This window comes from Indicator indicator, chromosome 25 (genome assembly GCF_027791375.1).
Source record: "Indicator indicator isolate 239-I01 chromosome 25, UM_Iind_1.1, whole genome shotgun sequence".
Classification (NCBI taxonomy): Eukaryota; Metazoa; Chordata; class Aves; order Piciformes; family Indicatoridae; genus Indicator; species Indicator indicator.
Genome location: NC_072034.1, coordinates 3288710 through 3316568, shown reverse-complemented (window position 1 = coordinate 3316568; position 27859 = coordinate 3288710). Strand labels below are relative to the sequence as shown.

Here is a 27859-nt window from a genome sequence, read left to right as displayed (position 1 = left end):
TGAGCTGAAACACTCCTGACTGTCCCAAGGCAAGCAGAGGAGCTCAAAGCATGTAAGAATCAAACATGGTACAGGATCACCCTGAACGCCCCCAGTGCAGCACAGCCTGCTGCCAAAGGCTTTGAACAGCTCTTCCACCCTCTACTCACGTTTGCAGACTCCTCTGCTATCCATGTAGAAGCCAGCTTGGCAGTGAGAGAGGCAGAGGCCATGCACAGCTCCTTCCATGGGCTGCTGAGGCTGCAGCACGTGCCCCAGCGCCCTGCAGCTCTGGCAGCGAGCGGCCCCCGGGCCCACGCAGGCACCACAGGATGGGTGGCAACCTGTGCAGAGGGCAAGAGAGCAGTCAGAGACCCAGCTCTGAGGACAGCCTTCTGGCCTCAAGCCCAACAGGCTGGGTGTCAAGTCAGAACTGTGAGAGAGAAAGGGGAAAACACACTGGTTTGGGCCTTCCTCCTTTTGTGGAGGCACAATGCCATGCACCGGGACAGCTCCATGGAGAAGGACCTGGGAGTGCTGGTGGGCAATGAGTTATCCATGGGACAGCAATGTGCCCTTGAGGCCAAGAAGGCCAATGGTCTCCTGGGGTGCGTTAGGAAGAGCGTGGCCAGCAGGTCAAGGGAGGTTCTCCTCCCCTTCTACTCTGCCCTGCTGAGACCACATCTGGGGTATTGTGTCCAGTTCTGGGGCAGGGCTCTACTGGAGAGAGTCCAACAGAGGCAATGAGGATGGTGAAGGGAGTGGAACATCTGTGATGAGGAAAGGCTGAGAGCCCTGGGACTGGTTAGCCTGGAGAAGAGAAAAGTGAGAGGGGATCTGATCAGTGTTTACAAATCTCTGAGGGGTGGGTGTCAAGAAGGGGCCAGGCTCCTCTCAGTGGTGTCCTGTGATAGGACAAGGGGCAGTGGACACAAACTGGAACCCAGGAAGTTCCACCTCAACATGAGGAGAAACTTCTGTGCTGTGAGGGTGCTGGAGCCCTGGAGCAGGCTGCCCAGAGAGGTTGTGGAGTCTCCTTCTCTGGAGACATTCAAGATCCATCTGGATGCATTCCTGTGTGACTTGTCCTAGGTGATCCTGCTTTGGCAGGGGGTTAGACTCAATGATTTCCAGAGGTCCCTTCCTGTCCTACCATTCCATGATTCTATGATCTCTCTTTCCAGTTGTGTGTTGCTGTATTCAACCTGAACTCAAGGAGCTAGCAAAGAGCACAGAGTCCTCAGTGACCTGCAAGCAAAACCTGCAGTGCAAAACCTGCCACAGGCAGTCAATTCTGCTTTAATTTCTGGAGCTGCAAGAGCAAACACAACCTCCCTAGGGGAGACAGCATGAAAAGACACTCTGAAGGCTTCGCTGGAAGCAGAAATTCCTCTTTCAAATTTTCAGACTTTCCATTGCTGCAGAAATGACCTCAGTCTCAGCACAGCTGCTAGGGGTGTGGAGAACTTCAGCCACCTCTTAACTTGTGTCAAGAGTACCTGGAAGCCATCTGTGTTTCTTTCAACAGCACAGAGAAAAATGAAGTCCCCAAGATCACTAAATCCTGAGGGGGTGAGCACGTATTTGAGAAAATCTCTTTTTTCTCCAAGTAGAAAACAATCAGCAGGGAAACAAATCCAGGAATTACTCATTGAGCAGGGGGCAGCATAAAGGATCAGTGTCAGAGCTGGGTGCTCAGAGCACAGTCCAGCAAAAGCCAGTAGCTGGGGAACCTGGAAATGCATAACTTACCCTTGCAGACATCATGATCCTGGTAAAAGCCCTCTCCACAGCCCTGCAGGCACTGGCCCTGCTGCAGCACCAGAGGAAAGGAGCAGGAGGTGCAGTGAGTGGCCAGAGGTCCCTCACATCTGGAGCACGAACCATGACAAGCTGATAAAGACACAGAGCACACAAGAGCTGAAAGATGCCATTTTTCCTCCTTGGGAGTGGTGTTGCTGACTACAGCCCCCTCCAGCCAACAGTGACAACTCCCAAGTGGCAGAATACTCAGCTCTGTGAACTAATGAGAGCAGAAGTGCACAAGTATGAATGACTACTAACAGCAGTAACTCTCACTCATGCAGTGTTGTGAAGGTGTAGCTCAGCCTGTCTTAATATGCTCCACAAGGCACAGAGATTATTTCAAACTATCACAGGAGAGCCAAAGAAAACAAAAGATCTCATTCCCTGTGCCCTTTCTGTGCTTTCCACATTCCCTCCCCACAGGTAAACATCTGGGGAAAGAGGCAACAACATCTGGAGGGTGCTTTGAGAGCTTTAGAAGAGGTGATGCAGACATGCTTCTTACCTCTGCATCTGCCATTGGTGCTTGGGAAGTAGCCAGGTGGGCACTCTGAGACACATCTCCCATCATGGAGCAGCTTCCCTGGAGCACAGGTCAAACACCTGGGTTGGTCTGCATAGCAGGTGGCACAGGACTGGTCACAAGCTGCCAAGGAGGACAGCTCGTTAGTGACATGCACTCAATGGGCAACAAGCAGCTGGGTCATCAAGCCAGCCCCAGAGAGAAAATGAAGTAAGAGAAGCCACGCCTTAGGCCATGGAATGAGAATCATTTGGGCTGGCTCTAGCCAGCTGTGGCTCAGACAGAGCTGCCTGAAGACACAAAGGCCCTGTGTCATTTCTGCTGACTCTGCTGGACAGTCCTCCAAAGCAGCTGGAGGTGGCTGCCAGCACAAACCCAGACTTCACCTGAATGGTTGCAGCAAATTTTAAACTATTTAGTTGAGATTAGTTTGGTTTTTTTTTTTACCCTGCTCCTTCATGATCTGTTTGACTCAGGTCTTCTAATTCCCTCCAGCCATCTCTTCCCCTTTCCTCAGCACACCTTCCCAGCTCCCCAGCCTCTCTCTGTGGTGCTAGTATTAGTTGCTGTGATGCTGAATTATGATCAAATTTAGAGAAACCTGCTGGCAAAGGCCATTTTTCTTTCTGCAGACAAATAGATTTGTCAAGCCCTCAGAAACAACTCAGTTAGAGCTTTCAAGCTGTTCAGTAGGGAGGGGGTGGGAAACCCAAAACAACAAACCCAAAACAACAAACCCACAGCCTTAAACCTTTCAGCATCTGATTAGCTTAAATGAATTAATAATCTCACAAGTAAACAGCAGCTTTCCTCATCTGCTATTTATGCACAAGGTGCATCTGGCTTCTTGGGCATGAATAAAATCCCAGCTGCTGCCTGGCTAAATGAAATATTGATTCCTTTTTCTCTCTCTTTTTTTTTTTTTTCTTGCCAGAACATTTCTCAAAGTTGTGGCAGTGGGAGGAAGCAAAACAGATGTTTACCTCTGCAGACTCCATCCTTGCTGTAAAAGCCCTGGCCACAGCTGGCCACACAGAGCCCCTCTTTAAGCAGGGGTGCTGTGTCTTTGCAGGACAAGCAATTGTTCTCAGCAGCACCCCAGCAGGAGGAGCAGGACTGATGACAAGCTGCAGGAAAGAAAAGGGCAGGGTTAACAATCAGCTTCCAAGCAGCTCTTCAAAAATGAAGGTTTTGCAGGAATTCTTTTCCCTTTTTGTGTTTTTTTTTCCTGGCAGTTTTGTTCCTTAACTTCACAGGCATTCACTGCTTCATGGAGAAACCAAACCACTGCTGCTCTACTGCTGGTGTCTTTTACCTGAGCTGCTTCAGGGGGACAATTTCCAGCTCTACTTTGTGTCCTACATGTCCTACTGCATGAACATCAGAGCAGCTTCTGGAGCTGCAGTCAGACCAGGATGAAGGTTGGCAGCCCTAAGTCCTCTTCCTCCTGGGGTTAGAGGCTGTACAAGCACAAAGAGAAATGGAAAGAGATCCCATCCAGCTCTGGAGCCCTCAATACAGGAAGGATGTGGACCTGATGGAGTGGGTCCAGAGGAGGGCCAAGGAAATGATCAGGGGGGTGGAGCACCTCTGCTGTGGGGACAGGCTGAGGGATCTGGGGGTGTTCAGCCTGGAGAACAGAAGACTCCAGGGAGACCTTGGAGCTGTCCTCCAGTACCTGAAGGGAGCTACAAGTAGGCTGCAGAGGGACTGTTCCCAAAGGCCTGCAGGGACAGGACGAGGGACAATGGTTTGAAATGAGAGCAGAGCAGATTGAGATTGGATGTGAGGAACAAGTTCTGCACCATGAGGCTGCTGGAACACTGCAACAGGTTGCCCAGGGAGGTGGTGAAGTCCCCATCCCTGGAGGTGTTCAAGAAACATGTGGCTATGGCACTTGGGGACATGGTTTAATGGCCATGGTGGTGTTGGCTTAAAGGTTGGACTCAATGAACTTGGAGGTCTTTTCCAACCAAACCAATTCTATGATCCTAAGATGAGAGTCCTGCTCTTTGTGTTTCAGTTCTTTCCTGATTGACCAGAAGTCAGAGAGTCAATCAGTTACAGATCAACTCAACAAAGCCTCTCTTTTCTGCATCAGTGCAGGCAGAACATTCCCAGGTGTGGTGACAGCAGCAGGGCCAAGGCAGATGGCATCCAGCAAGAACACAGGGAGAGATCACTGCTCAGCTTTGGGGAAGCACTGATGGGGTCCTACCACTCTACCACCTCCTAGCTGCCCTCCTCACCATGAGCTGGCCAAGCTCAGCCCTGTGTGCTCAGCTGGCTATGCTCAAGGTGAGCCTCAGCAGCCAGAGAAACCCAGCAGGCTGTGACTAAAAATCCAAGCTCTGCTAAGGGCTGAGCTGCTCTGTTAGCATCATGTTACACACCTCAGCATCTGCAGCTGGGGAGATCAAAGCAGAACCACCCCAGCTCTGCCTGGGCCTTGTGAATAATCCTGCAAACATAAATAATTAAGGCAGAAAAATGCAGTAGAGCACTGAGCACTGCAAGTCCTTCAAGCCCTTCTGTTCTACCAAGCAGACACCTTTTAGTTTTGCTTCCCTCTGCCTTCTGTGGGGGGAATCTTAGCTGTTCCCACAGCCTATTTCTGACCAGGAAAACTTCATCTACCAGTCTGCTCTAAGCCTGACACAAACTGATCCATCAGCTTTAAATACACTGCTACAGAACCAAGCCTATCATGTTTTCAGTCTCAACTTTACTTTCTCCTAGTAGCTTTAGTACTTTACAGAAGCAGGTGGAGGAACAGGGGCAGGGATGTGGTAGAAGCCCCATCCCAGGAGACATTCAAGATCAGACTTGATGTGGCCCTGGGCAACCTGCTCTTGTCAGAGGTGTCCCTGCTGAGTGCAGGGGGGTTGGACAAGATGACCTTTGAGGGTCCCTTCCAACCCAATGCAGTCTGTGAAGCTGTGTAAACATTAATTCATTGATGTTGATTGTGAAGCACCCAGCCCAGAGTGCTTCAACGACAGGATGGAGTCAGAAGCCTGGTCTGAAAGGTCTCTTTCATCTCCAGACTGAATTCCTCAAGAGGAACTTAGGGCAATTAAACCCACCTTCAGTGGACCTTAGGGCAATTAAACCCAGCTTAGTTCACCCTTTCTGTGATGTTGGAACATCCTTCTTGCAGATGTTCAAACCACCATGAGGAAAAAAAGAAACAAACAAATCTCCAAACCAAACTCATTCTGAGCAATCAGATGAGAGCTTGGTAAAACTACAGAGGATCCAACAAAAAAAAAAAAAAAGAGTGGCTGGCAATGAATGCTGGACCCTGTCTCTGAAATTTTAGACTTACTCCACTGGTTGGACTTTATGCAGAAAGTGCAGCCAGGCAGAACTAAAGCAAATTGCTTTAATTCCCTTGAGGAAACAAGAACAAATTTTCCCAAGCAACTTTCAGCTGCAGGCATGCATGACTGCAAATTTGGATGGAGGGGGCCAATCAGTGAGCTACAAACCAGCACTAAAAATGAAACATTAGCTCTGCCCTCCTGCTTCAGCAGCACATGAGCACTGCCAACTAAAACACTGGCAGCAGGTGGGAAGGAAATGGTCAAATAAAACCAAATGAAGGAGAAGATTATTTGATATTGAATCTATAAATCCTCCTGCACTGGGTCTCTCTTCTCTTTAGACATGCACAGCAGGGCCCTGTCTACAGACAGGGGAGGGGGGGGTCAGCCCTGAAACAAATGGTCAGCAACCCCAAGGGAAAACACTGAGGAAAAAGAAGGTGGACTTAGAATCATAGAATGGCTTGAGTTGGCAGGGACCTTCAAGGTCATCCAGTTCCAACCCCCTGCCATGGGCAGGGACACCTCCTAACAGCCCAGGTTGCTCAAGGCCTCATCCAGCCTGGCCTGGAGCATCTCCAGGGAGGGGACATCCACAGCCTCCCTGGGCAGCCTGTGCCAGTGTCTGCCCACCCTCACTGTCAACAATTCCTTCCTAATCTCCAGTCTAAATCTGCCCTACTCAAGCTTCAATCCATTCCCTCTCATCCTGTCAGTCCAAGCCCTTGTCAAAAGTTCCATCCCAGCTCTCCTGGAGCCCCTTCAGGTACTGGAAGGCTGCTTTAGGATCTCCCCAGAGCCTTCTCTTCTCCAGGCTGAACAACTCCAACTCTTCCAGTCAATCCCACAGGGGAGGTTCTCCATCTCTCTCTGATCATCTTTGTGGCCTCCTCTGGACCTGCTCCAGCAGCTCCATGTCCCTCTTGTGCTGGAGGCACCAGGACTGGAGGCAGTGCTGCAGGTGGGGTCTCAGCAGAGCAGAGGGGCAGAATCCCCTCCCTGTGCTGCTGCTCTCCCTGCTTTGCATGCAGCTCAGCACACAGCTGCCTGCTGGGCTGGCAGTGACCATTGCAGGCCCCTGGGGAATTTGTCACCCCCAGGTCCTTCTTGCCCACACTGCTCTCAAGCCACTCCTCGCCCAGCCTGGATTTGTGCTTTCCCCTCAAATCTGCCAAAAGCCCTAAGCCTGTATTTAATTTTTAGCAGGAGGGCTAATTCCAAAGAAATTAAAGTGTTGGCTGAAGGAGTCAAGCATGTGCTCCACCTCTTTGCTGAATTAAAGCTAGAAATAATTAGAAGCCTTCTACAAAGGCCAACATCAAGAGGACAAAATGTTAACTTGAGAGAAAACAATTAAGCTGTCATCATGAAAAAGCAGCTGCTGTACAGTTTGGGAGAAGCAGAAATACTGCAGAGAGGCAGGGGAAGCTCCCAGAAGCAGGCTCTGACTTCCACCAAAGAGTAAACTCTGACTTACTCACCTGAGAAGCTGGACAAGAGCCAGCAATGGGCACTGGCAGCACAGAAGGCCAGTGGCAGCCTGGGCTGCATCCAAAGCAGTGTGGCCAGAGCTGGAGAGAGAGGATCCTGCCCCTCTGCTCTGGGGAGACCCCCCCCTGCAGCACTGTGTCCAGTTCTGGAGATTTCAGCACAGGACAGACATGGACCTGATGGAGCAGGTCCAGAGGAGGCCTCCAGAGGAGGCCAGAAAAATGATCAGGGGGGTGGAGCACCTCTGCTATGAGGACAGGCTGAGGGAGCTGGGGGTGTTCAGCCTGGAGAAGAGAAGGCTCCAGGGAGACCTTAGAGCAGCCCTCCAGTCCCTGAAGGGGACTACAAGAAAGCTGCAGAGGGGCTGTTCCCAAAGGCCTGCAGGGGTAGGAAGAGGGACAATGGTTTGAAAAGAGAGAAGAGCAGATTGAGACTGGATGTGAGGAACAAGTTCTGCACCATGAAGGTGCTGGAACACTGCAACAGTTTGCCCAGGGAGGTAGTTGAGGACTCATCCCTGGAGATGTTCAAGGTCAGGCTGGAGAAGGCTCTGAGCAACCTGCTCTAGTGGAGGATGTGCCTGCTGACTGCAGGGGAGCTGGAGAAGATGACCTATGGAGGTCCCTTCCAACCCAACCCATTCTAGGATTCCAAGAATTTTCAGTCCTAGCACCTTCAGAAACAAGAGCTCCTCAGAGCAGACTGCCAGGCACAGATCAAAGTGTTAGCTCCTTAGTTAAATCAGGGTCACATGCTGCTCTCTGCCCTGAACATCACAGAAACCACATTTCCAACAGAAAATTCTGAATGGAAAGAGAAAGAGTGAGAACCCAACAGGTTTAAAAGCAGAGGGGTTTATTCCAACAGCATTTAATGAGCATTTCCCCAAGCAGTAATCACTTTTACATCATGGGACTTCAGTTCCCCTGCTCACTCCTTCCTTTGCTCTAGGGTGAACATTAACACCTATGTCAACAGCAGATCCCTCAACATGAGTGTGCCTAAGAGCCTGGGGACAGCTTTTCTCTGCTGGGTTGCAGTTATTTATCTGGTCTGAGTTACCTGTGCAGAGCAGCTGATCCTGGAAGTATCCCTTCCCACAGGAAGCCACACACTGCCCATTCTTCATTAGCAGGGGTGGCTGGCAGGAGGAGCACTCAAATCCATTGCTGCAGGCTGAGCAGGTTTCATTGCAGGCTTCCAAGAGGAAGAACAGAGAAGAAAGATGTATTAGTCTCAAGAGTCTTGAGATGCAGGCTAATAAAAGGAGAAAACTTCATTTTTCAGGCCTGAAATTGTGCCAGGGGAGGGTTAAGGTGGAGATTAGGAAAAAATTCCTTGGCTGCAAGAGTGGTCAGGGATTGGAAGAAGCTGCCCAAGGAGATGGTAGAGTCACCATCCCTGGAGGTGTTCAAGACACCTGTGGCCATGGCACTTGGAGACAGGGTTTAGTGGCTGTGGGGGTGCTAGACTGAAGGTTGGACTCAATAACTTTAGAGGGCATTTCCAACTGAAACTCCAGGGAGACCTTAGAGCAGCCTTCCAGTACCTGGAAGGGCTACAGGAGAGCTGGGGAGGGACTTCTGACAAGGGCTGGGAGTGACAGGACGAGGGACAACAGATTGAAGCTTGAGGAGGGCAGATTTAGACTGGAGATTAAGAAGAAATTCTTGAGAGTGAGGGTGGAGAGACACTGGAACAGGTTGCCCAGGGAGGCTGTGAATGCCCCCTCCCTGGAGGTGTTCAAGGCCAGGTTGGATGAGGCCTTGAGCAACCTGGGTTGCTGAGAGCAACCTGGGCCCAACCCATGGCAGGGGGTTGGAAGTACATCTTCAAGGTCCCTTCCAATTTGAACCATTCCATGAATCTCTGAGTCTAGGATTTCGGACAGGGACTCTGAGGATTTGCATTTTTTCAGGGGCTTCCAACTAAAAGCTTGTTCCAGGGAGCCACAGAGAAGAGAAGCATGTGCTGGGAGTAAGCTCCTGCAGAACTGACCTGAGCAGGTGCCCCCATCCTGGTAGAAGCCCAGCCCACAGGTCTCCACGCAGCGCCCAGCCTGCAGCCACCTCCTCGCGTCTCGGCAGGCAGTGCAGTGATCAAAGGCCTGAGAGCAGCTCAGGCAGTCTGGGTGGCACTCAACTGGCACAAAGGAAAGAGACCAAGGTGAAAAACCAGCAGTGGCTTTAACCAGGAAGGCACAAAGCAACACAAACTCCAAATTCAGGTGAATCTCATCACTTATTTCTCTTGGTGGGAGTTCTGCTGTGTTAGTTTTTTAGGAGTGGGGTTTGTTTGGTTTTTTTCTTCCAAGACTGCATGAAAAGGGTTAAAATATTTGCTTGCTGTCTTCTGCTCTGTGTGAAGTTACCCCACAGCCTCAGCTTTTCTAGCCTGTTGATAAAAAGGATATTCCCACAGGGTTTCTCAGCAGTAAAGAAACTGAAGCCATCAGGAACTGGTGGCCTGAAACAACCTGAATGTGAGTTTCCTTCAGTCAAACCCTGCCACAAACCCAGAGTGTCCACACCAGGTGCAGGGGGCAGATCACTCCCTCTCCAGTCAAAAGCTTTCTGTCCCAGCATTTCCTGACCACAGGCATTGTCTCAAGTGGCACCAGAGCTGCTCTCTCTGCAGAGGCCAAAGGAAGGACTGCTTTGACTCTGCTACTGAGCTACTTCTGCCTGCTGGAAGAAAAGCTGCCTGCTCCTGCCTGCCTAGCCAGCAAAAAGGATCCCACAGCTGGAAACTCTCCTGCCAGTTTCCAGGGAGATGTATCCAAGGAAAGGGTCAGGAATGAAGAGAGGACATAGAGCTGAAGATGATGAACCCACAGTGATAAAACAGGAGGAATGAAAAGAGGGCTCTGTCTCTATCCATTTCTTCCCAAGGGTCTGTGCAGCCCCATCCTTCCAGTCTGACAGTGAACTGGCTACTGACAGGGACAGAATGGACAACTTCTCTCTAGGCACAAGAAAATTGTACTGCAGCACTGCATCCAGTCCTGGTGTCCCCAGCATAACATGGAGCTGCTGGAGTGGGTCCAGAGGAGGCCACAAGCATGATCAGAGGGCTGCAGAACCTCCCTATGGGGACAGGCTGAGAGAGTTGGGGCTGTTCTCGTTGAAGAGAAGGCTCCAGGGGGACTTAGAGTAGCCTTCCAGTACCTGAAGGGGCCTGCAAGGAAGCTGGGGAGGGACCTTTGACAAGGGCTTGGTGTGATAGGACAAGAGGGAATGGACTGAAGATGGAAGACAGGAGATTTAGACTGGAGATGAGGAAGAAATTCTCTCCAGTGAGGATGGTGAGACACTGGAACAGGTTTCCCCAGGAGGAGGAGGTGTTCACGGCCAGGCTGGATGAGGCCTTGAGCAGCCTGGGCTGGTGGGAGGTGTCCCTGCAATGGCAGGGTGGGGTTTGGAACTGGATGATCTTAAGGGTCCCTTCCAACCCAAACCATTCTAGGATTCCATTCTATGGTTTCCCAGCCAGGAAAATCCATTTTCCATTATGGAAGCTAAATCAAGAGGCCAGATTTGCAAGGGTAGGCAGCAGAGAGGCACTTCTTGCTTAGAAGGAAAACAGAGAGCTGCTGAGAGCACATCATGCTCTGTCCCCTCCTTAGGAGCCTGTGTAGATGCTGCTCCCTTTTGAAGCTGCAGGACAATTTTATCTGAAGTGTCCAAAGCCCATTTTCCTCCCTTTTCAATTTGGAGTGCTTTGCATTTTTATTAGCATGCAGTAAATAACCAGCTTTAAAGCATGAATGTGGCAGGGCCCTCCTGCAAATGACAGCATAATTAAACTGGGAAGCTATTTGCTTTTGACTGAGATAAAACATGAACTGGAGCACCCTGATAAAAACTTCTGTGAATGCTACAAGAGGAGCAACCAACATGAAAAAATCATCAGGCCACAGCTAAAGCCTAGCAGCTCTGAAATGTAAATCAGGGAAGGGGGACAACATCCTGGAAGAAAATGGATTCCTCTGCCAAATAAACAGAGAGGCTGAGGCTATTCTCATCTTTCCAAACAATTATTAAGTGGCAGGCACTGAGCCCCAGGTGAGCTGGTGACATAACAGCTCATAAGCAGGTTCTTTATTTCTTGGCTGTCCATAAAGTCCAAACCTCATGTTAGGATTCCCAAAGGAGCAGTTCCCTGTCTTCATGTTGAAGAAAAAAGAGAAAAAAAAACAAAATACTTTCCAAACCCTGAGCCAAGGAGAAGGTCTTTGCCAAATGGAAGTTGTCATTTGAGGTCAGTGGGAGCCCTAAATCTCACCAAGAACTCAAACTTTATCATTTCAAACTGGGTTGGAAGGGACCTCCAAAAAGTCCCTGCAGTCAGCAGGGACATCCCCAACTAGATCAGGTTGCTCAGGACCTTGTTGAGCCTGACCTTGAATGTCTCCAGGGATGGGACCTTCACCACCGCCTGGGACAAGCTGTTCCAGCTCCATTTAGATTAGACATTAAAGAAGAAATTCTTTCCCATGAGGGTGGTGAGGCACTGGAGCAGGTTGCCCAGGAGGCTCCAAGCCTGGAAGTGTTCAAACCAGGTTGAATGAAGCCATGAGCAACCTGGGCTAGTAAGAGGTATCCCTGCCCAAAGGAAGGTAGGTTGGAACTAGATGATCTTGAAGGTCCCTTCCAAACAAAATCTTTTTATAGGGAAACCAGTCAGTTAGCAAAAAAATGGAATACAAGTTAAATTTGAGAGGTGACTCTGCCCCTCTGCTCTGGTGAGACCTTACCTGGAATACTGTATCCAGCTCTGGAGCCCTCAACACAAGGACATGGACCTGATGGAAAGGGTCCACAGGAGGGCCACAAAAATGATCAGAGGGCTGGAGCACCTCTGCTATGAGGACAGGCTGAGGGAGCTGGGTTGTTTAGTCTAGAGAAGAGAAGGCTCCAGGGAGAACATGGAGCAGCCTTCCAGGACGTGAAGGGGCTAGAAGCAAGTTGGGAAGGGACTTTTTACAAGGGCTTGGAATGACAGGATGAGAGGGGATGGATTGAAGCTTGAGGAAGGCAGATTTAGACTGGAGATTAGGAAGAAATCCTTGACAGTGAGGGTGGTGGAACACTGGAACAGGTTGCCCAGGGAGGCTGTGGATGTCCCCTCATGTTCAAGGCCAGGTTGGATGAGCAGAGCTGGGGAGGGACTATTTGGAAGGGCTTAGAGTGACAGGATGAGGGGCAACGGTTTGAAACTGGAGCAGGGGAGATTTAGACTGAAGATCAGGAAGAAATTCTTCCCAATGAGGGTGGTGGAACACTGGAACAGGTTGTCCAGAGAAGTGGTTGAGGTCCCATCCCTGGAGACATTCAAGGTCAGGCTTGCTGGAGCTCTGAGCAACCTGATTCCTGCTGACTGCAGGAGAGTTGGACCAGATGCCCTTCAGAGGTCCCTTCCAACCCAGTGCATTCTGTGATTCTAGAATTCAACACAGGTATCAGGTTGGTACCTGAAGTGAGAGGCTGAGGGGGTTGTCCCAGGCTCCCACCCAAGGTGAGTGCCCTGCCCTGGGTCCATACCTGGCTGGCAGCCTGGGCAGCAGTCACCCCGCACCTCCACAGCCAGGCTGCCCGGCGGGCAGGGCGGGCACGAGCGCTGGAAGCAGGTCACCCTCCTGTCCTGGCATTCACATTCCCTGCAGGGACCTTCTTCCCAGTGCTCTCCATCCTGCACAGGAAAGAGGGAATGGGCAGCATCAGCAGGCAAGGAGAGCTCTGCACAAAGGGGGTTTGCCATGCATGGAAACCTCCGAGTCAGTCACGAGGCTGCATCAGTGCCAGGAGTAAATGAAACCCCTCTGGGGCTGTCTGCATCTGCACCATCAACCCTCTTGCTCCCTTTGCCTTTCCAGCACAAAGCTGCCTGCAAAGTGCCTGTTGAGAGGAGCCCTTGGCCCAGGAACACCTGAGTCTGTCCTTCCTCCTGAATCTGTGTGGCCATGGCACTTCAGAACATGGTTTAATGGTGGTGGTGATCTTAGGTTGAAGGTTGGACTCAATGACCTTGGAGATCTTTTCCAAATGAAACAATTCTATGAATCTCTTTGTCACACTTTAAACCTTCACAGCATTTTATGTCTTCACCTGCTCTCTTCTACTGCCTGGTTTTCCACCGCTGAGGACTGGCCAAAACACCACAGAGACAAAGATTTGGTGGAAGATTCTTCAACCCTGCCCCATGCACCTGACACTTGTCTACTTTTAGTAGTGCATGGAGGGAAGAGATCTTGCAGCCCCTGTTCCACTCCTGTGATCTACAGCCCTGGGTCTGCTCAGAAGGCCACTGGAGCTGTCCTCAGTGGCTGAGGCTCTGCTGGCACCACGTGTGGAACCCAACAGAAAAGAGGCAGTGAGCACTTTAAATGCACACAAAGCTTCCCTGCCAGTTCCTCTCTTAAAAGGGATAAAGCACAAACTGAAATAAACCTGACACCTTAATATGTTTTACCTCACTTAGGTCAGAGAAAGAGAGATCTGAGGAAGGAAAGGGAAGTATTAGCATTAAAAAAACCTCAACCCAACCCACTATTAACCTTCCAATTTCTCACATCTGCTAGCAAACAGCAGCTATTAGCTGCAGTCCTCCTCTGTCAGAGCAATGAAAAGTCCATTACTGCTGTGTTTAAATCAAGACATTTGATGTTTCCTTTCTATTTAACTCCAGAAGGAAAGCTCTTTGAAAATATTCACAAAATAATGTACTTTTCTTGCAGGAAAAAAAAAAAATGACAATCCCTGGGAAACATTGGCAGAAAGGTATCCACTGGCCCAGCCCTTTCCAGGAGAGCCAATTCCTCCCAAGCTTTGCCAGCAGAACTCACTGCTACATGCTCCAAAGCAGCAGGATACTCACAGCCTTGGTATGCTCTTTGTAAACACAGGAACCATTCCTTGAGACACACTCAGGACAGCACTTCCCATCAAGGTGAATTAATTCTTCACCCTGTGAAGAGAAAGGTTGCAGCAATTCAAAGGGAATCAGCACCACCGTGGAATGCAGAGGCAGCAGAGCTCCTGCCCTGGAATGCAATCTTCACTATCTCATTGCACCTTATCTTCTCTCCATCCTACTACTTCATTTCTCCAGGCACAGCTGGGTGAATGCTGCAGCTGCAGAACTAGAGCTCAGCAAAGGGCAGGGAATTCAGTGATAAAGGCCATTACCTCATCCCTAAATCCTGCAGGGAAACACAGCCCACTGCAAGCAGAGAGAATAGGAAATGCCACATTGTCACTGTGGATCATTGGCACAGCACTGCACCACTGTTGAGATGTCACTGCTTAGAAGTTTGCCTTCTTGTTCAATGTTCTACATTTATTGGGGTTTTTTCCCTCTGCAAGAGAATTTGAAAGCACATCCTCTGTTTCTCCCAGCTGGAAAAAGCCTGCTCTTTGTTACAGCTCCTCAGAATCCACTGAAATAATTTGGGTTTGAAGAGAAGAATTTAGCAGCAGCAGAATGGAGTCAAGGGCTCTAATCCATCACAACTTTTTGTGCCCCTGTGGAAGCTGAAGGTTTAGAAAAGAAGGTTCTGGGAAGACCTTAGAGCAGCCTTCCATACCTGAAAGGGGCCTGCAAGAATGCTGGGAAGGGGCTTTTTACGAGGGCTTAGGATGGGAGGGAATGGATTGAAGCTTGAGGAGGGCATATTTAGACTGGAGATCAGGAAGAAATCCTTGACAGTGAGGGTGGGGAGACACTGGAACAGGTTGCCCAGGGAGGCTGTGGATGCCCACTCCCTAGAGGTGTTCAAGGCTAGGCCTTGAGCAACCTGGGCTAGTGGGAGGTGTCTCTGCCCATGGCAGGGGGGTTGGAGCTGGATGATCTTTAAGGTCTTTTCCATCCCAAACCATTCTGTTCATCTATGAACTAGTCAGGGATTGGAATAGGCTGCCCAGGGAGGTGGAGGACTCCCCATCCCTGGGAGGTGTTCAAGAAACCTGTGGCCATGGCACTTGGGGCCATGATTTAGTGGCCATGGTGGTGCTGGGTTGAAAGTTGAACTGCATGATCCTGAAGGTCTTCTCCAGCTGAAACAATTCCCTGGTTCTGTGACCCAACTGGACATCATCACAAGTGGGCTTACTTAGCTGGGGGGCTGGCAAGTGCTCCAGCAGGATTATTTGCTGCTCTGAGAGTCTGAGTGGTTTTGGTTGAGCACATCCGTATCTGCCCTACCACAGAACTTGCATTCTGAGCTCATCACCAACCTGCTGAAAATGGCTTTTGGAAGATTAGGGTCAGAATCATTTGGCAGCTGCTGGGCAGGTTTGTTTGAAAGGGTTTAGGCAGTAAAGCTCTCCCCTGCTCTCACCTAACGCTGCTGCACTGTGTGCAGCTGGCTAGGATTTGCAGTTCATATCTGTGGCCTCATTACACTTCAAACAGCACGATGTGACCAGAAAATTAAGAGGGCTTTAATGAAGAGATGAAGCCCAAAGCTCACAGCAGCTCTGATTTACTGAGGCAGGTGCCTGAAAAAGAAAAAGCAGACCTGCAGCTCAAAAAGGGGTAAAGCAAAAGGAGGAGGAAAATATTTCATTTGCTTTTGGAGGAAATATTTGATTTGGAGTATTTAATTTGGAATATTTGACTGGAATTATTTGACTGGAATTATTTCATAGAATCAGTCAGGGTTGGAAGGGACCACAAGGATCATCTAGTTCCAACCCCCCTGCCATGGGCAGGGAAAAAAAAATAAATGAATGACAGTAGGCAATTTAATTGGGAGTATTTGGTGGGAATTTTATTTGGGTGGGAATTATTTGGGTGGGAACTAATTATTGTGCACTATTATTAAGGTAAACTGGGACTGAACATGACTTGAGGAAGGTTGCCCTGGGAAGAGCAGATTGAGATTGGATGTGAGGAACAAACTCTGCACCATGAGGCTGCTGGAACACTGCAACAGGTTGCCCAGGGAGGTGGTTGAGGCCCCATCCCTGGAGATATTCAAGGTCAGGTTGGACAAGGCTCTGAGCAACCTGCTCTAGTGGAGGACTGACTGCAGGGGCTTGGGCTGGGTGACCTTTGGAGGTCCCTTCCAACCCAAACTATTCTAGGATTCCATGATCACAGAAGCCTTAGCCCACTGCAAAAAGGCCACTGAACACCTCTGTGTCTGTGTGTGAAGCACTCAGCCCTACCTAATGCATTTTGTACATCCACTCTAAAGCAATTATCCCAGAACTAGGGCAGGGAGGGTGCTGGTTTGGGAGTAAATAGCACTGAAAAGAGAATAATTTACTCTTTTCACTTCCATGCCAAGAGTGGCAGGGGAAAAAATGGAGCAAAGCAGAACACTGACTTCCAAACCCAACTACCTTAGTGAAGCCCTCAGAATGGAGGTCACAGGAGCATTTCTTAACCTTTTCACTCTCCCTGACCTGGAGGTTTCTCCTCATGTTCAGCTTCTGGTAAAGCTGGTGGGCACTGCCACCACTGGGTGTCTGACCCTCCATTGCAGCAGGCAGGCAGCAGTGTGGGAGGGAATCCAGGCTGAATTGGTCACTGATTCATACAATGGAAGCTCACTGAGCAGTCAAAGTTTGCTCTCTGTCCTGTGCAGTGTTTTCAAGAAGCTCTGAGAGAAGTGCAGGTCCTTTGAGTGTCTGAAGATGTCAGTCCAGAAAAAAAAACAGGGGGGGAGGAGGGGGGAAAATTACCACAAGACTTTAAAGCCACATCTTGAAAGAAGAAAACCTTTCTTACCTTGGCACACTCCACTTTGGCACACTCTGCTTTCTGGCAAGTGACCTGGCCTTCATCACACAGGCAGAAGTGACAGTGAGAGCTATTCCACAGCTCACCATGGTACCTGACAGTGCCACCAGAGAAGCAGCTTCTCCTGGAGGACACACACTCCTCACAGCACTTCCCAGGACGCTGCACTTTGCTCTGCCCCTACAAAAAACAGCAGCAAACCATGGAGCAGGACTGTCTGGAGCACAGCAAGAGGTGCTGCCAGTCAGGGTGCAGGAGGGGAATGACTATGAGCTACCTTCTCACAGGTGAGAGGCTTGCAGGTCTCTCTCAGACATCTGATTTCTCCCCTGTGACATGCACACACACTGCAGCTGTTCTTCTTCCACTGCTCCCCATGCTGGTCAAAAAGGACATGGAGACAGTTGGTAAACACTTCTCACAAATGACCAAACTCTTTCCAGGAACTGGTGCTGCTCAGAACCACAGAAATGTTTTGCTTGGCAAAGACCTTTCAGATCATCAAGTCCAACCACCAACCTACCACTACCAAACCTGCCCCTAAACCATGCCCCTCAGCTCCACATCAACATGTCCTTCAAATCCCTCCAGGGATGGGGGCTCCACCACCTCCATGGGCAGCCTGTTTCAGTGGTTGAGAACCTTTTCAGTGGAGAAGTTTCTTCTAAAATCCAATCTAAACCTCCCCTGCTGCAATTTGAGGCCATTTCCTCTCATTCTATCACTTCTTACTAGGGAGAAGAGCCCAACCCCCACCTCACTGCAATCTCCTTTCAGGGAGCTGCAGAGAGCAATGAGGTCTCCTCTCAGCCTCCTCTTCTCCAGACTCAGCACCCCCAGTTCCCTCAGCTGCTCCTCCCCAGCCCTGTTCTCCAGACCCTTCCCCAGCTTGGTTGCCCTTCTCTGGACCTGCTCCAGCAACTCAATGTCCTTCTTGGAGTGAGTGGCCCAAATCTGACCCCAGTATTCAAGGTGCTGAGTCCAGGGGGACTCAGTCCCCTGCCTAGTCTTACTGGCCACACCATAGCTGATGCAAGGTGTAGCTGACCCTGTGGTGTGCATTTCTCATTAGCTGCAAGCTAGGGACATTGGCAAGGCCTCAGCTCCTATTATTAGCAAAAACCTTGTCATTAGCAGAAATTCCCACATCCCCCCATTCATTAAATAATGCATTAAACTCACTCCAGATGACACCAGCAAAGCTATAAATACTTCAACCTTCACCACTGCTTTCTGCTCTCCTCCCTCAAAGAAAGTGTGAAAAGAAAGGGCCTCATCTGCTTCACCTTGCAGACTTCCCTGCTGTGCTTGCCAGCAAATTCTTATCTAGGCCTCATTCCTTTCAACTCTTCTGGCTTCCAAGGATGGAAGGAAAAAAAAAAAGAGGCAGCACTAAGCTGTCAGTGCTGGAGTGCTGGCAGAGAGTCAGCATGTGGGGAGATATGTGCCAGCATTTGTGTGCCTTTTGGTCTGCCTGGCCAAAGCTTACCTGGTGCACTCTTCCTGACACTGAGCAGGGCTTTGGGACACACTCTGGGCAGCATTTGCCAGAAGGCATAACCATGACTTCATCCTAAAGAGAAGGCAGGAGAGACAAAGCAAAATCAGAGCAGGAAGAGTTCTTGTGGGGCTCAGCAGCACTGCCTGCAACCCCAGGCTTTCAGGGTCTGTGTGATAGCTCCAAGTCACTCAAGGCTTCACTTTTGGCTCAGGATCTGATGCAGGCTTCACAGCATGGGATCAGTGGAGGAAGCTACAAAGATTTTTCCTTCATTTAATTTTCTTAGCTTGCTTGGACAGCAGCTGAGGTTCAGCTATATAGGCAGGTGTAAGGATGCAGGTCATAGGACTGGTTTGGTTGGAAAAGTCCTCTAAGATCATCCAGTCCAACCAGCAACACAACACCACCATGGCCATCAAACCATGGCCCCAGGTGCCATGGCCACACATTCCTTGAACCCCTCCAAGGATGGAGACTCCACCACCTCCCTGGGCAGTCTGTTCCAATCCCTGACCACTCCTGCAGTGAAGAAGCTTTTCCTCCTCTCCAACCTAACCCTCCCCTGGCACAATTTCAGGCCATTGCCTCTTCTCCTATCCCTGATACCAGGGAGAAGAGACCAACCCCCACCTCACTGCAGCCTCCTTTCAGGAAGCTGTAGAGAGCAGTGAGGTCTCCCCTCAGCCTCCTCTTCTCCAGGCTGAACACCCCCAGTTCCCTCAGCTGCTCCTCCCCAGCCCTGTTCTCCAGACCCTTCCCCAGCTTGGTTGCCCTTCTCTGGACCTGCTCCAGCACCTCAGTGTCTTTCTTGTGAGGGGCCCAAATCCCAACCTAGGATTTGAGGTGCAGCCTAAATGCCCCTAGAGAAGCTCAAGTGCATACATGCAGGGATAGAGAAGCACACTAAAGCAGGAGATGGAGGGAAGAAGAGATTTTTTTTTCCCTGGTTCTGCCACATTTTAAGTCTTTGAAGGTATGATCTCTCCTCACCATCTCTGAGGCATTTGCAGTGCTTCAGTTAAATCCCCAGAGCAGACCTGTCTGTGCAGGTGCTCAGATACTTAAAAGGCAGAATATCCCAATCCAAACATTTCCATGACTGATTTGAATCAGTTCCTGCACGTCTCAACTCCAGCCATCCAAAACATGTCTCCAATTCCCCTGCTACAATTTCCCCTCCACCCAACACTTTGGAGCAGTGTAGCTCAGCAGCACCTCCCTCCACCCCCTGCTTTTGACAGGGAGTGAAGCACGAATGAAGTGACAAAGGCAGAAGCAAGAAGATGTTTGGGTATGGTGAGAGCAGAACAGGAACCCTGCACATCCTGCTAATGGCTCTTCCACCAGGCACCTTGCCAGGGGAGGGTTAAGTTGGATATCAGGAAATATTTCTTTGCTGCAAGAGTGGCCAAGGCTTGAACAGGCTGCCCATGGAGGTGGTGGAGTCCCCATCCCTGGTGGTGTTCAGGAAATGTGTGGCCATGGCACTTGGGGACATGGTTTGGTGGCTATGGTGTAAGGTTGATGGTTGGATTCAATGATCTTAGAGGTCTTTTCCAGCTGAAACAATTCCATGATTCTATGAACTATCTGGAACACCACCAGGATTGGCCTTCTGCTGCACTAACTTGGAAGCTCTCAGCCAGCCATTCTCACCTACATCACAGCAACACCACCACTGCTGCTGCTTCCACAACTGCAATCCTAATGATTGGCTGATTAGCCATCAGTGCAAGCAGTCAGCAGGTAACATCAGGCCATTTGGAGTGGGAAAGGAGGAATCTAAAGCAGGAATAAATTTGGTTTTAATGAGCACTACTTAGCCAAGGAATACTAATTGAGGATCTCAGGACAAAGCAAAACACAACTAGGATGCAGAGAAACAGGTGGGATTTCCTTCTGGCCAAAAAGAGTTAATTGCACAAACAGCTGGGCCAGTAACAGAAAACTGGGCAAGAATCAGGAGGAAAGCAGTTTCTGAGTGGTGCTTTTGTTTTTCTCAGTGCCACAGAGAAGTCTGCTCAGCCAGGACACACATTTCAAGGGAGCTTCTGGATTGGTAATTGGAGCGTGGTAAACAGATTAAAAAATATTTGGGATATGGGCAGCCTCTAAACCACAAATTCAAGGTCAGAGAGAGGGGTTTCCAGGGAGCTGCTGCCTGCATTTCCTCAGCATGGTGTGGTGTTGGAAAGGAGGGCACCAAGGTCCTTCCCCAGCTTTGCTGCCCTTCTCTGGACACACTCCAGCACCTCAACGCCCTTCTTGGAGCGAGGGGCCCAAACCTGACCCCAGTCACTCCACATCATCTCCACACATCAAGCCTCTCTTTCCCCAGTTCCTCACCCAGAAGGTGTGCTGCTATTTTGTACATCTGCATGAGAAATGGACCTTGCCAAGGGCAAGAGGACAGCCACAAGCAGTTCCCACAGGCTGATGGGTCCTGACCTGGCTGCACAGGAGAGGCTGGCAGGCAGCTGTGAAGCACTGGGTCCTGCCATCCCTGCAGATGCATTTGGAGCATGAACCAAGGTGCCAGTCCTCACCATCTTGGAACAAGTGTCCATCAAAGGAGCAGGGCTCTAAGACAGAGGAAACAACAGGTCAGTTTCTTTCCCAGTGTTTTTTTACTCCCTTTCCATCACCCATCATTAAAGCACAGATTTTATGCATCTCAGCACTCAGCACCCTGGTTTGTCAAAGCAGGTAATGACAGGAACCATCCCCCCCAGTTCTCAAGGGCTTTAGGCCTCAGAGAATCCCTAATGGTTGGAAGGGACCTCAGAGATCATCTACTCCAACCTCCCTGCCATGGGCAGGGACTCCTCTCGACTAGATTTGGCTGTCCAAGGCTTCATCCAACCCACCCTTAAGCACTCCTAGGGAGGAGGCATCCACAGCCTCCCTGGGCAGCCTATTCCAGAGTCTCACCACCCTCACACTGAAGAACTTCTTCCTAAGCTCCAATCTAACCCTGCTCTGCCTCAGCTTCAGACCATTCCCCCTTGGCCTGTTTCTAGACACCCTCAGGAAAAGTCTCTCTGCAGCCTTTCTGGAGGATCCCTTCAGCTAGTGGAATGCAGCTCTAAGTCCCCCTGGAGTCTTCTCTTCCCCAGGCTGAACACCCCCAGCTCCCTCAGCCTGGCCTCACAGCAGAGGTGCTCTAGCCCTTGGAGCATCTTTGTGGCCTCCTCTGGACTTGCTCATTTCTGGGGACACCAGAACTGGACTTGTCAATTAAGAGCTCTAGATGCATTTCTCCCACTGGACTTCTAGAAGAAAAGGTAGCCAAGAGCTCAGGCACTACTGGAACTTGCAGTTGGAGTCTGTAAGTGCCAAAGGTGCCCTCAGCACACAGGAAATGGCTGAACCTTTTTTCCCAGCTTTTAATTTCCAAAACAAGGACACATTGGACACATCTGCTCACTGCTTAAAGCTGATCACTTCCTCTTGGCCTACAGGTGAAGCCATGAAAGATGTAAACCTGGCAGCAGGATAGAATGAAGAGACACCCTGGCCACCAGTGTCATCCCAAAGAGAAAAATCTTTCCAGGTTTGAGACTAAAAGGAGATCTCCAGTGCCCTACTGCTGGGATGACCACCAGTGCCCCACTCCCACCAGTGCCCCACTCCCACCCCATACTCACTTCCAGGCCCCACACATTTGGGGCAGCAGGATCCCCCAGCAGTGTGTTGCAGCTCTCCTGGTCTGCAGGTGAGGGCTGGGCAGGTGGTGGGGGTGCAGCTCACCTTCCCCTGGGCACAGGAGCACCAGGCACATCCTGAGCTGGCCCACTGGCTGCCATGCTGCAGGGCACAACACAAGCAAAGGCAGAGAAAACACAGGCATGAGTCCAGCTGCACAGCTGCTGGAGGGCAAAGCCTCCCTTCACAAGGAGAGGGGGGAAATACTGCAACAGGTTGCCCAGGAATGTGGGTGAAGCTCCATCCCTGGAGCCCTTCAGGATCAGACTCAGTGTGACCCTGAGCAGCCTGATCTGGCTGGAGATGTCCCTGCTGAGTGCTGGGGAACCAGACAAAATACTCTTGGAGGGTCTCAGCCATCAGGGTGAGACTTTTTTTTCCTCTTTTTGTGAGTACAAAGTTAATAACCACCTCAGAGTGGACCTGGGCTGTGAGCCAGGCCTCTAGGTACAGCCATTCCTAAAATCACTGGGGAGATGCTCCAGCCCCTTGATCATCTTCCTGGCCCTCCTTTGGACCCACTCCATCATGTCCATGTCCTTCCTGTGTTGATTGCTCAGAGCTGGCCTCATCTATTGACATTTTCTGGGCATCTCAGCCTATTTCTTAAGATGTGAACCTGAGCTGCCTCTTGTCAAACAGACCAGACACAGGACTTGGCTTCCCTGCTAAGCCACTTTGCTCTGCTGGCCTCCTCTTTGACATGATTCATTGACTGCTGCCCAGGAATCTTTTCTTTTTTCTTCCTTATCTGTAGACACTTTTCCTTATTGTTTTGGCCTTTCAACACCCCTAGGTGAAGCCACATCCTGGAGCCTCCTTCTTGAATAATTCAGGATTCCAAAAGACATAACCCAGGTCACACCACAGCAATCAATCTCTCCCAGCATGGATGGCTGCTGAGGGAAAAGCCTTCTCAGGACAGCTGGTGTGTCAGGTGCACTCTGCTTCACTCCCCTCCTAACAGGGCTTTGTTGCCTCAGTCACCCACAGCACCAGCAAAGGGAATGAAGGAGTGGGAAGCTTCTCACAAGCCAAGCAGGACACACTCAGCTGCACTCCCTCTTTGCAAACCCTGCTGGCCAAACTCCTGTTTATTTTCACAGAATCAGAATGGCAGGGGTTGGAAGGGACCTCTGGAGAATACCAAGTCCAACACCTCTGCCACGGCAGGGTCAGCTACAGAAGGTCACACAGGAACACATCCAGGCACGTTCTGAACGTCTCCACCACCTCTCTGGGCAGCCTGCTCCAGGGCTCCAGCACCTTTAAATTGAAGAAGTTCCTCCTCATGCTTAGATGGAACTTCTGACAGTCAGGTTTGTGCCAGTTTCCCCTTGTCCTGTCACTGGGCACCTCTGAACAAAGCCTGGTGCCATCCTCCTGCCACCTACCCTTGAAGTATTGATCAGCATTGATGAGATCCCCCTCAGGCTGTTCTTCTCCAGCCTAAGCAGCCTCAATTCTCTCAGTCTCTCCTCATCACAGAGATGTTTCAGTCCCCTCAGCATCTCTGCAGTGCTTTGAAGTCCCCACTCCAGCAAGTCCCTGCCCTTCCTGAGCTGGGGAGGCCAGAACTGGACCCAGTACTCCAGATGTGGCCTCACCAGGGCAGAGTAGAAGGGCAGGAGGACCTCCCTCAACCTGCTGGCCACACTTCTAGATGCAGCCCAGGATGCCATTGGCCTTGTTGGCCATGAGGGCACGTTGCTGGCTCGTGGTTACCCTCTTGTCCACCAGACTCCCACATCCTTTTCCTCAGAGCTGCTGCCCAACACATCAGCCCCCACCACAGGGCTGTTCTTCCCCAGATTCAGGCCTTTACACCTGCCCATGCTGAATTTCATTCTACTTCTACACTCTTCATTAGACTTTACCCCATTTGACAGTGCCAGAAGATAAGCTCCATGTACTGCCCTGCACATCAGCTTAGCATCCTGCACTGATGGGAACCAAACAGCTCAGAACTGCAGAGGATCCTCCCTGCTGAGGAAGATGAAGGAGCACTCACACTGTGGACCTGTCCTTCATGCTGGCACAGCCCTTCAGCTCGGGAGGCACAGTGTGGGCAGCACTTGTTGGGGGCTATTTGGAGCACTTCTCCCTGCAAAGACAGAAGAATCCAATGAGCAGCTGACATGAAATCAGAGAATTCCAGAATTAGGGTGCCAGGTTGGAAGGGGATCATCTGTTCCAACCTTTCAAGGTGATGGTGGAGTTGAAGGGTTGGAAGGGACCTCAGAGATCAACTCCAACCTCCCTGCCATGGGCAGGGACACCTCTTAACCAGACCCAGCTGCTCAAGGCCTGATCCAACCTGGCCTTGAACACCCCCCAGGGAGCAGGCAGCCACAGCCTCCCTGGGCAGCCTGTTCCAGAGTCTCACCACTCTCATACTGAAGAATTTCTTCCTAAGATCCAGTCTGACCTTGCTCCTCCTCAGCTTCAAACCATTCCCCCTTGGCCTGCCTCTACACACCCTCAGGAAAAGCCCCTCTGCAGCCTTCCTGCAGGATCCCTTTCCCTATTGGAAAGCAGCTCTAAGTACCCCTGGAGTCTTCTCTTCTCCAGGCTGCACACCCTCAGCTCCCTCAGCCTGTTCTCACAGCAGAGCTGCTCCAGCCCTTGGATCATCTTTGTGGCCTCCTCTGGACTCACTCCAGCAGCTCTGTGTCCTTCTGCTGGGGACACCAGAAGTGGAGGCAGGATTGGAGGTGAGGTCTCAGCAGAGCAGAGCCCAGGGGCAGAATCCCCTCTCCTGCCCTGCTGCCCACACTCCTCTGGCTGCAGCCCAGCACACAGCTGCCTGCTGGGCTGCATGAGGGCACTGCTGGCTCCTGGGGAGCTGCTCAGCAATCAACACCTCCAAGGCTTTTTCTTCAGGGCTGCTATCAACCCCCTCTTGTTATTCTTATTATCTCTACTTCTTGTTACCATGATGATCTTATTACCTTTATTACCTTATTACCATTATCAGCTGTGCCACATTACCACTCTTTTTAAATTATTATTATTATTTCTCTCCTCTTTACCTCAAAACTTCCTAATATTTCAGCCTCGCCTTTACTGATACAGAGGGATAATAATGGGAGAAAAACCAGGCAGAACCAGAATTCTCTCCCTGGTGATGCTGTCATATTGGTGAAGATTTTTCACCTGCTTCCTCAAGCCCTCTAATGCTCTTGGCAGTGCCTCTCCAAACACTAATTTCCATTGTCAGCCATGTGTGCTACTCCAGGAACCCAGATGTTAATGCAAGCCCAATTCCATGGCCAATTAGCTGTAACCAGTAATGAAGGCTCAGACAGAGAGAGGCAAGCAGGAGACAATGAAAGCTCAGTGACAATCACAAGGCAGAGGAACCTGGAAGCCAGACAAGCTCAGCTCTGTTGTTGCTCATGCAAGTGGAAAGTCTTCATCTGCATGTTTGAGGCAGTCCCAGCTCCACCTTCCAATGAAGGCTGACTGGAAGCTGGGCTCATGCTGGGAGGTCTGAACCCAGCTCAGGGGCTTCCTTTGGGGGACCAGATCACTTTGGGCACAACCTGCTCCAACAGCAAGCCTCTGGCTGTGGAGTGGTGAAGGAGACAAAGGCTTCACATGCTGGGTTTGGTTTGTGTGCTGCTCACACAAGTTTGTGACAATGAGAAGTGGCTGTGCCTGACCATGGGCACTCAGACAAACCCTGGGAGGCCCAACAGGGTTCCACTGCTCCCTCTTGCTTCCCCCAAATCCTGCTGCCATCAGACTTTCCAAAGGGAGCTGCAGGGAGGCAGCTGAGCCCAGAAGGTTGCTCCAGCAGCTGTCACCACAAGGCACAAAGATAAGCAAGCAGCTCCTCTCTGCCAGGTCCTCAGGGAAACACCTCAAGCTGCACTGCTGGGGAGTTCCTCTTAATTCAAGAGGAGCTTTGCTGCCACAGGGGCTGTAGGACCAATTACCCCCATACTCCCATCAGACCTTTACACACAGCAGTGTGGTGGAACCACACAAGCATTTTGACCATGCTAGGGGTGTAAAGCAGGGGGGAAACTGGGAGCTCCAGAGTGATCTGCCAATTCTCCAACCAGCCAGAGCAGGACAGCAATCACTGGGACACCTGCAAGCTCTGCCTTACCTTCTGAAAGTCACACTGAGGGTGTTGGCAGACAGTGGGCTCACAGGTGACAATATTGCTTTGGCAGTGGCAGTTCTGGCAAGAATCTGGCTTCCAGAGGGTGTCATTCTGCAAAGAGACAGCAGGTTTGAGTTAGACCCACAGAGCACAAGGGGTGTCCTGCCTGAGACAACAGCAAATGGCTCCAATGGCTCAGTATGGACAGACTGCAAGGGGGGAGGGAGGTTGCCACAGACCTAGTCATGGAATCCTAGAATGGTTTGGGTTGGAAGGGACCTCCAAAGCTCATCCAGTCCAACCCCCCTGCACTCAGCAGGGACATCCTCCACTAGAGCAGGTTGCTCACAGCCTTCTCCAGCCTCACCTTGAACATCTCCAGGGATGGGGCCTCAACCACCTCCCTGGGCAACCTGTTGCAGTGTTCCAGCACCCTCCTGGTGCAGAACTTGTTCCTCACATCCAATCTCAATCAGCTCTGCTCTCATTTCAAACCATTGCTCCTTGTCCTGCCCCTGCAGGCCTTTGGGAACAGTCCCTCTGCAGCCTTCTTGTAGCTCCCTTCAGGTACTGGCAGGCTGCTCTAAGGTCTCCCCTGGAGCCTTCTCTTCTCCAGGCTGAACACCCCCAGCTCCCTCAGCCTGTCCTCATAGCAGAGGTGCTCCACTCCCCTGATCATTTTTCTGGCCTCCTCTGGACCTGCTCCATCAGGTCCATGTCTGTCCTGTGCTGAGATCTCCAGAACTGGACACAGTGCTGCAGGGGAGGTCTCCCCAGAGCAGAGCAGGGGCAGGATCCTCCCTCTCCATCTCTGGTCACACTGCTTTGGATGCAGCCCAGGCTGCCCTTGGCCTTCTGTGCTGCAGGTGCCCATTGCTGGCTCCTGTCCAGCTCCTCACCCACCAGCACCCCCAAGTCCTTCTCTGCAGGGCTGCTCTCAACCTCTTCACCCCCCAGCCTGGACTGGTATCTGGGATTGCCCTGAGCTAGGTGCAGAACCTTGCCCTTGGCCTTACTGAACCTCGTGAGATTTCCCTCAGCCCAGCTCTCCAGCCTGTGCAAGTCCCTCTGGATGGCAGGAGCAGCAAAGTTTGGTCTTCTTAAAAATGAGTTAAAAGCAAGTTTCAAATGAGTTTTAAATGAGGCTTCATGGCTTGCTTGGATTGTGGCTGTCTGTACTGCACAGGACAGTTTCCTCTGTGGTGTGAATTCAGTGTGGCTGTCTAATGGAAAAGAGGTTTGCAGATATGAAACTGACCTCCCTTTTCCCATTTTCTTCTGGTGGATTTAACTGAAGGCTTTTAAATCCAGGTAATTAAATAGAAGGCTACTGACTGTCTCATTCAGACCCAGATGTAGTTACTGGTTGCTTCCTTAAGCTGCAGGAGAAGGGACTTGGTGTGGGTGAAGGGACAGTGCAGAGGAGCAAGATGTTAGCCTGGGACAGGCAGACCTGGCTGCTCCTCTGGGCTGCTGCTGCTGCTGTTTGGGATCAGGATGCCTGAAAGTCAGCGTTCAGAAGGAAAGAGAAAGAAGGGTTTGGTCTCCAAGCATCCTACTGTAGGTAATGAGTCCCAAGTGGCTGCTCAGACCTTGGAGAAGCTGGCAGGAGAGGTCTGGCAAGTGTCCAACTGGATGAGGGTCTGAGCTGCCTTATGACAGCATGT

At 50.8% G+C, this 27859-nt stretch overlaps 1 protein-coding gene across 1 annotated transcript in view; it reads right to left on the bottom strand.

Moving 5' to 3' along the window:
• The window catches only part of FRAS1 (Fraser extracellular matrix complex subunit 1), a 148934-nt gene that overhangs the window by 87808 nt on the left and 33267 nt on the right, over positions 1-27859 (bottom strand). The window contains exons 4-18 of the mRNA XM_054392216.1: positions 26196-26303; positions 24090-24182; positions 22021-22180; positions 20822-20955; positions 18362-18445; positions 17150-17251; positions 16861-17052; positions 14002-14091; positions 12669-12816; positions 9124-9267; positions 8188-8322; positions 3292-3435; positions 2291-2431; positions 1732-1872; positions 150-323 (exon numbers count right to left, since the gene is read on the bottom strand). Of these exons, the coding sequence (XP_054248191.1) occupies positions 150-323; positions 1732-1872; positions 2291-2431; positions 3292-3435; positions 8188-8322; positions 9124-9267; positions 12669-12816; positions 14002-14091; positions 16861-17052; positions 17150-17251; positions 18362-18445; positions 20822-20955; positions 22021-22180; positions 24090-24182; positions 26196-26303 (1990 nt within the window). The remainder of the gene's footprint in view (positions 1-149; positions 324-1731; positions 1873-2290; positions 2432-3291; positions 3436-8187; positions 8323-9123; positions 9268-12668; positions 12817-14001; positions 14092-16860; positions 17053-17149; positions 17252-18361; positions 18446-20821; positions 20956-22020; positions 22181-24089; positions 24183-26195; positions 26304-27859) is intronic.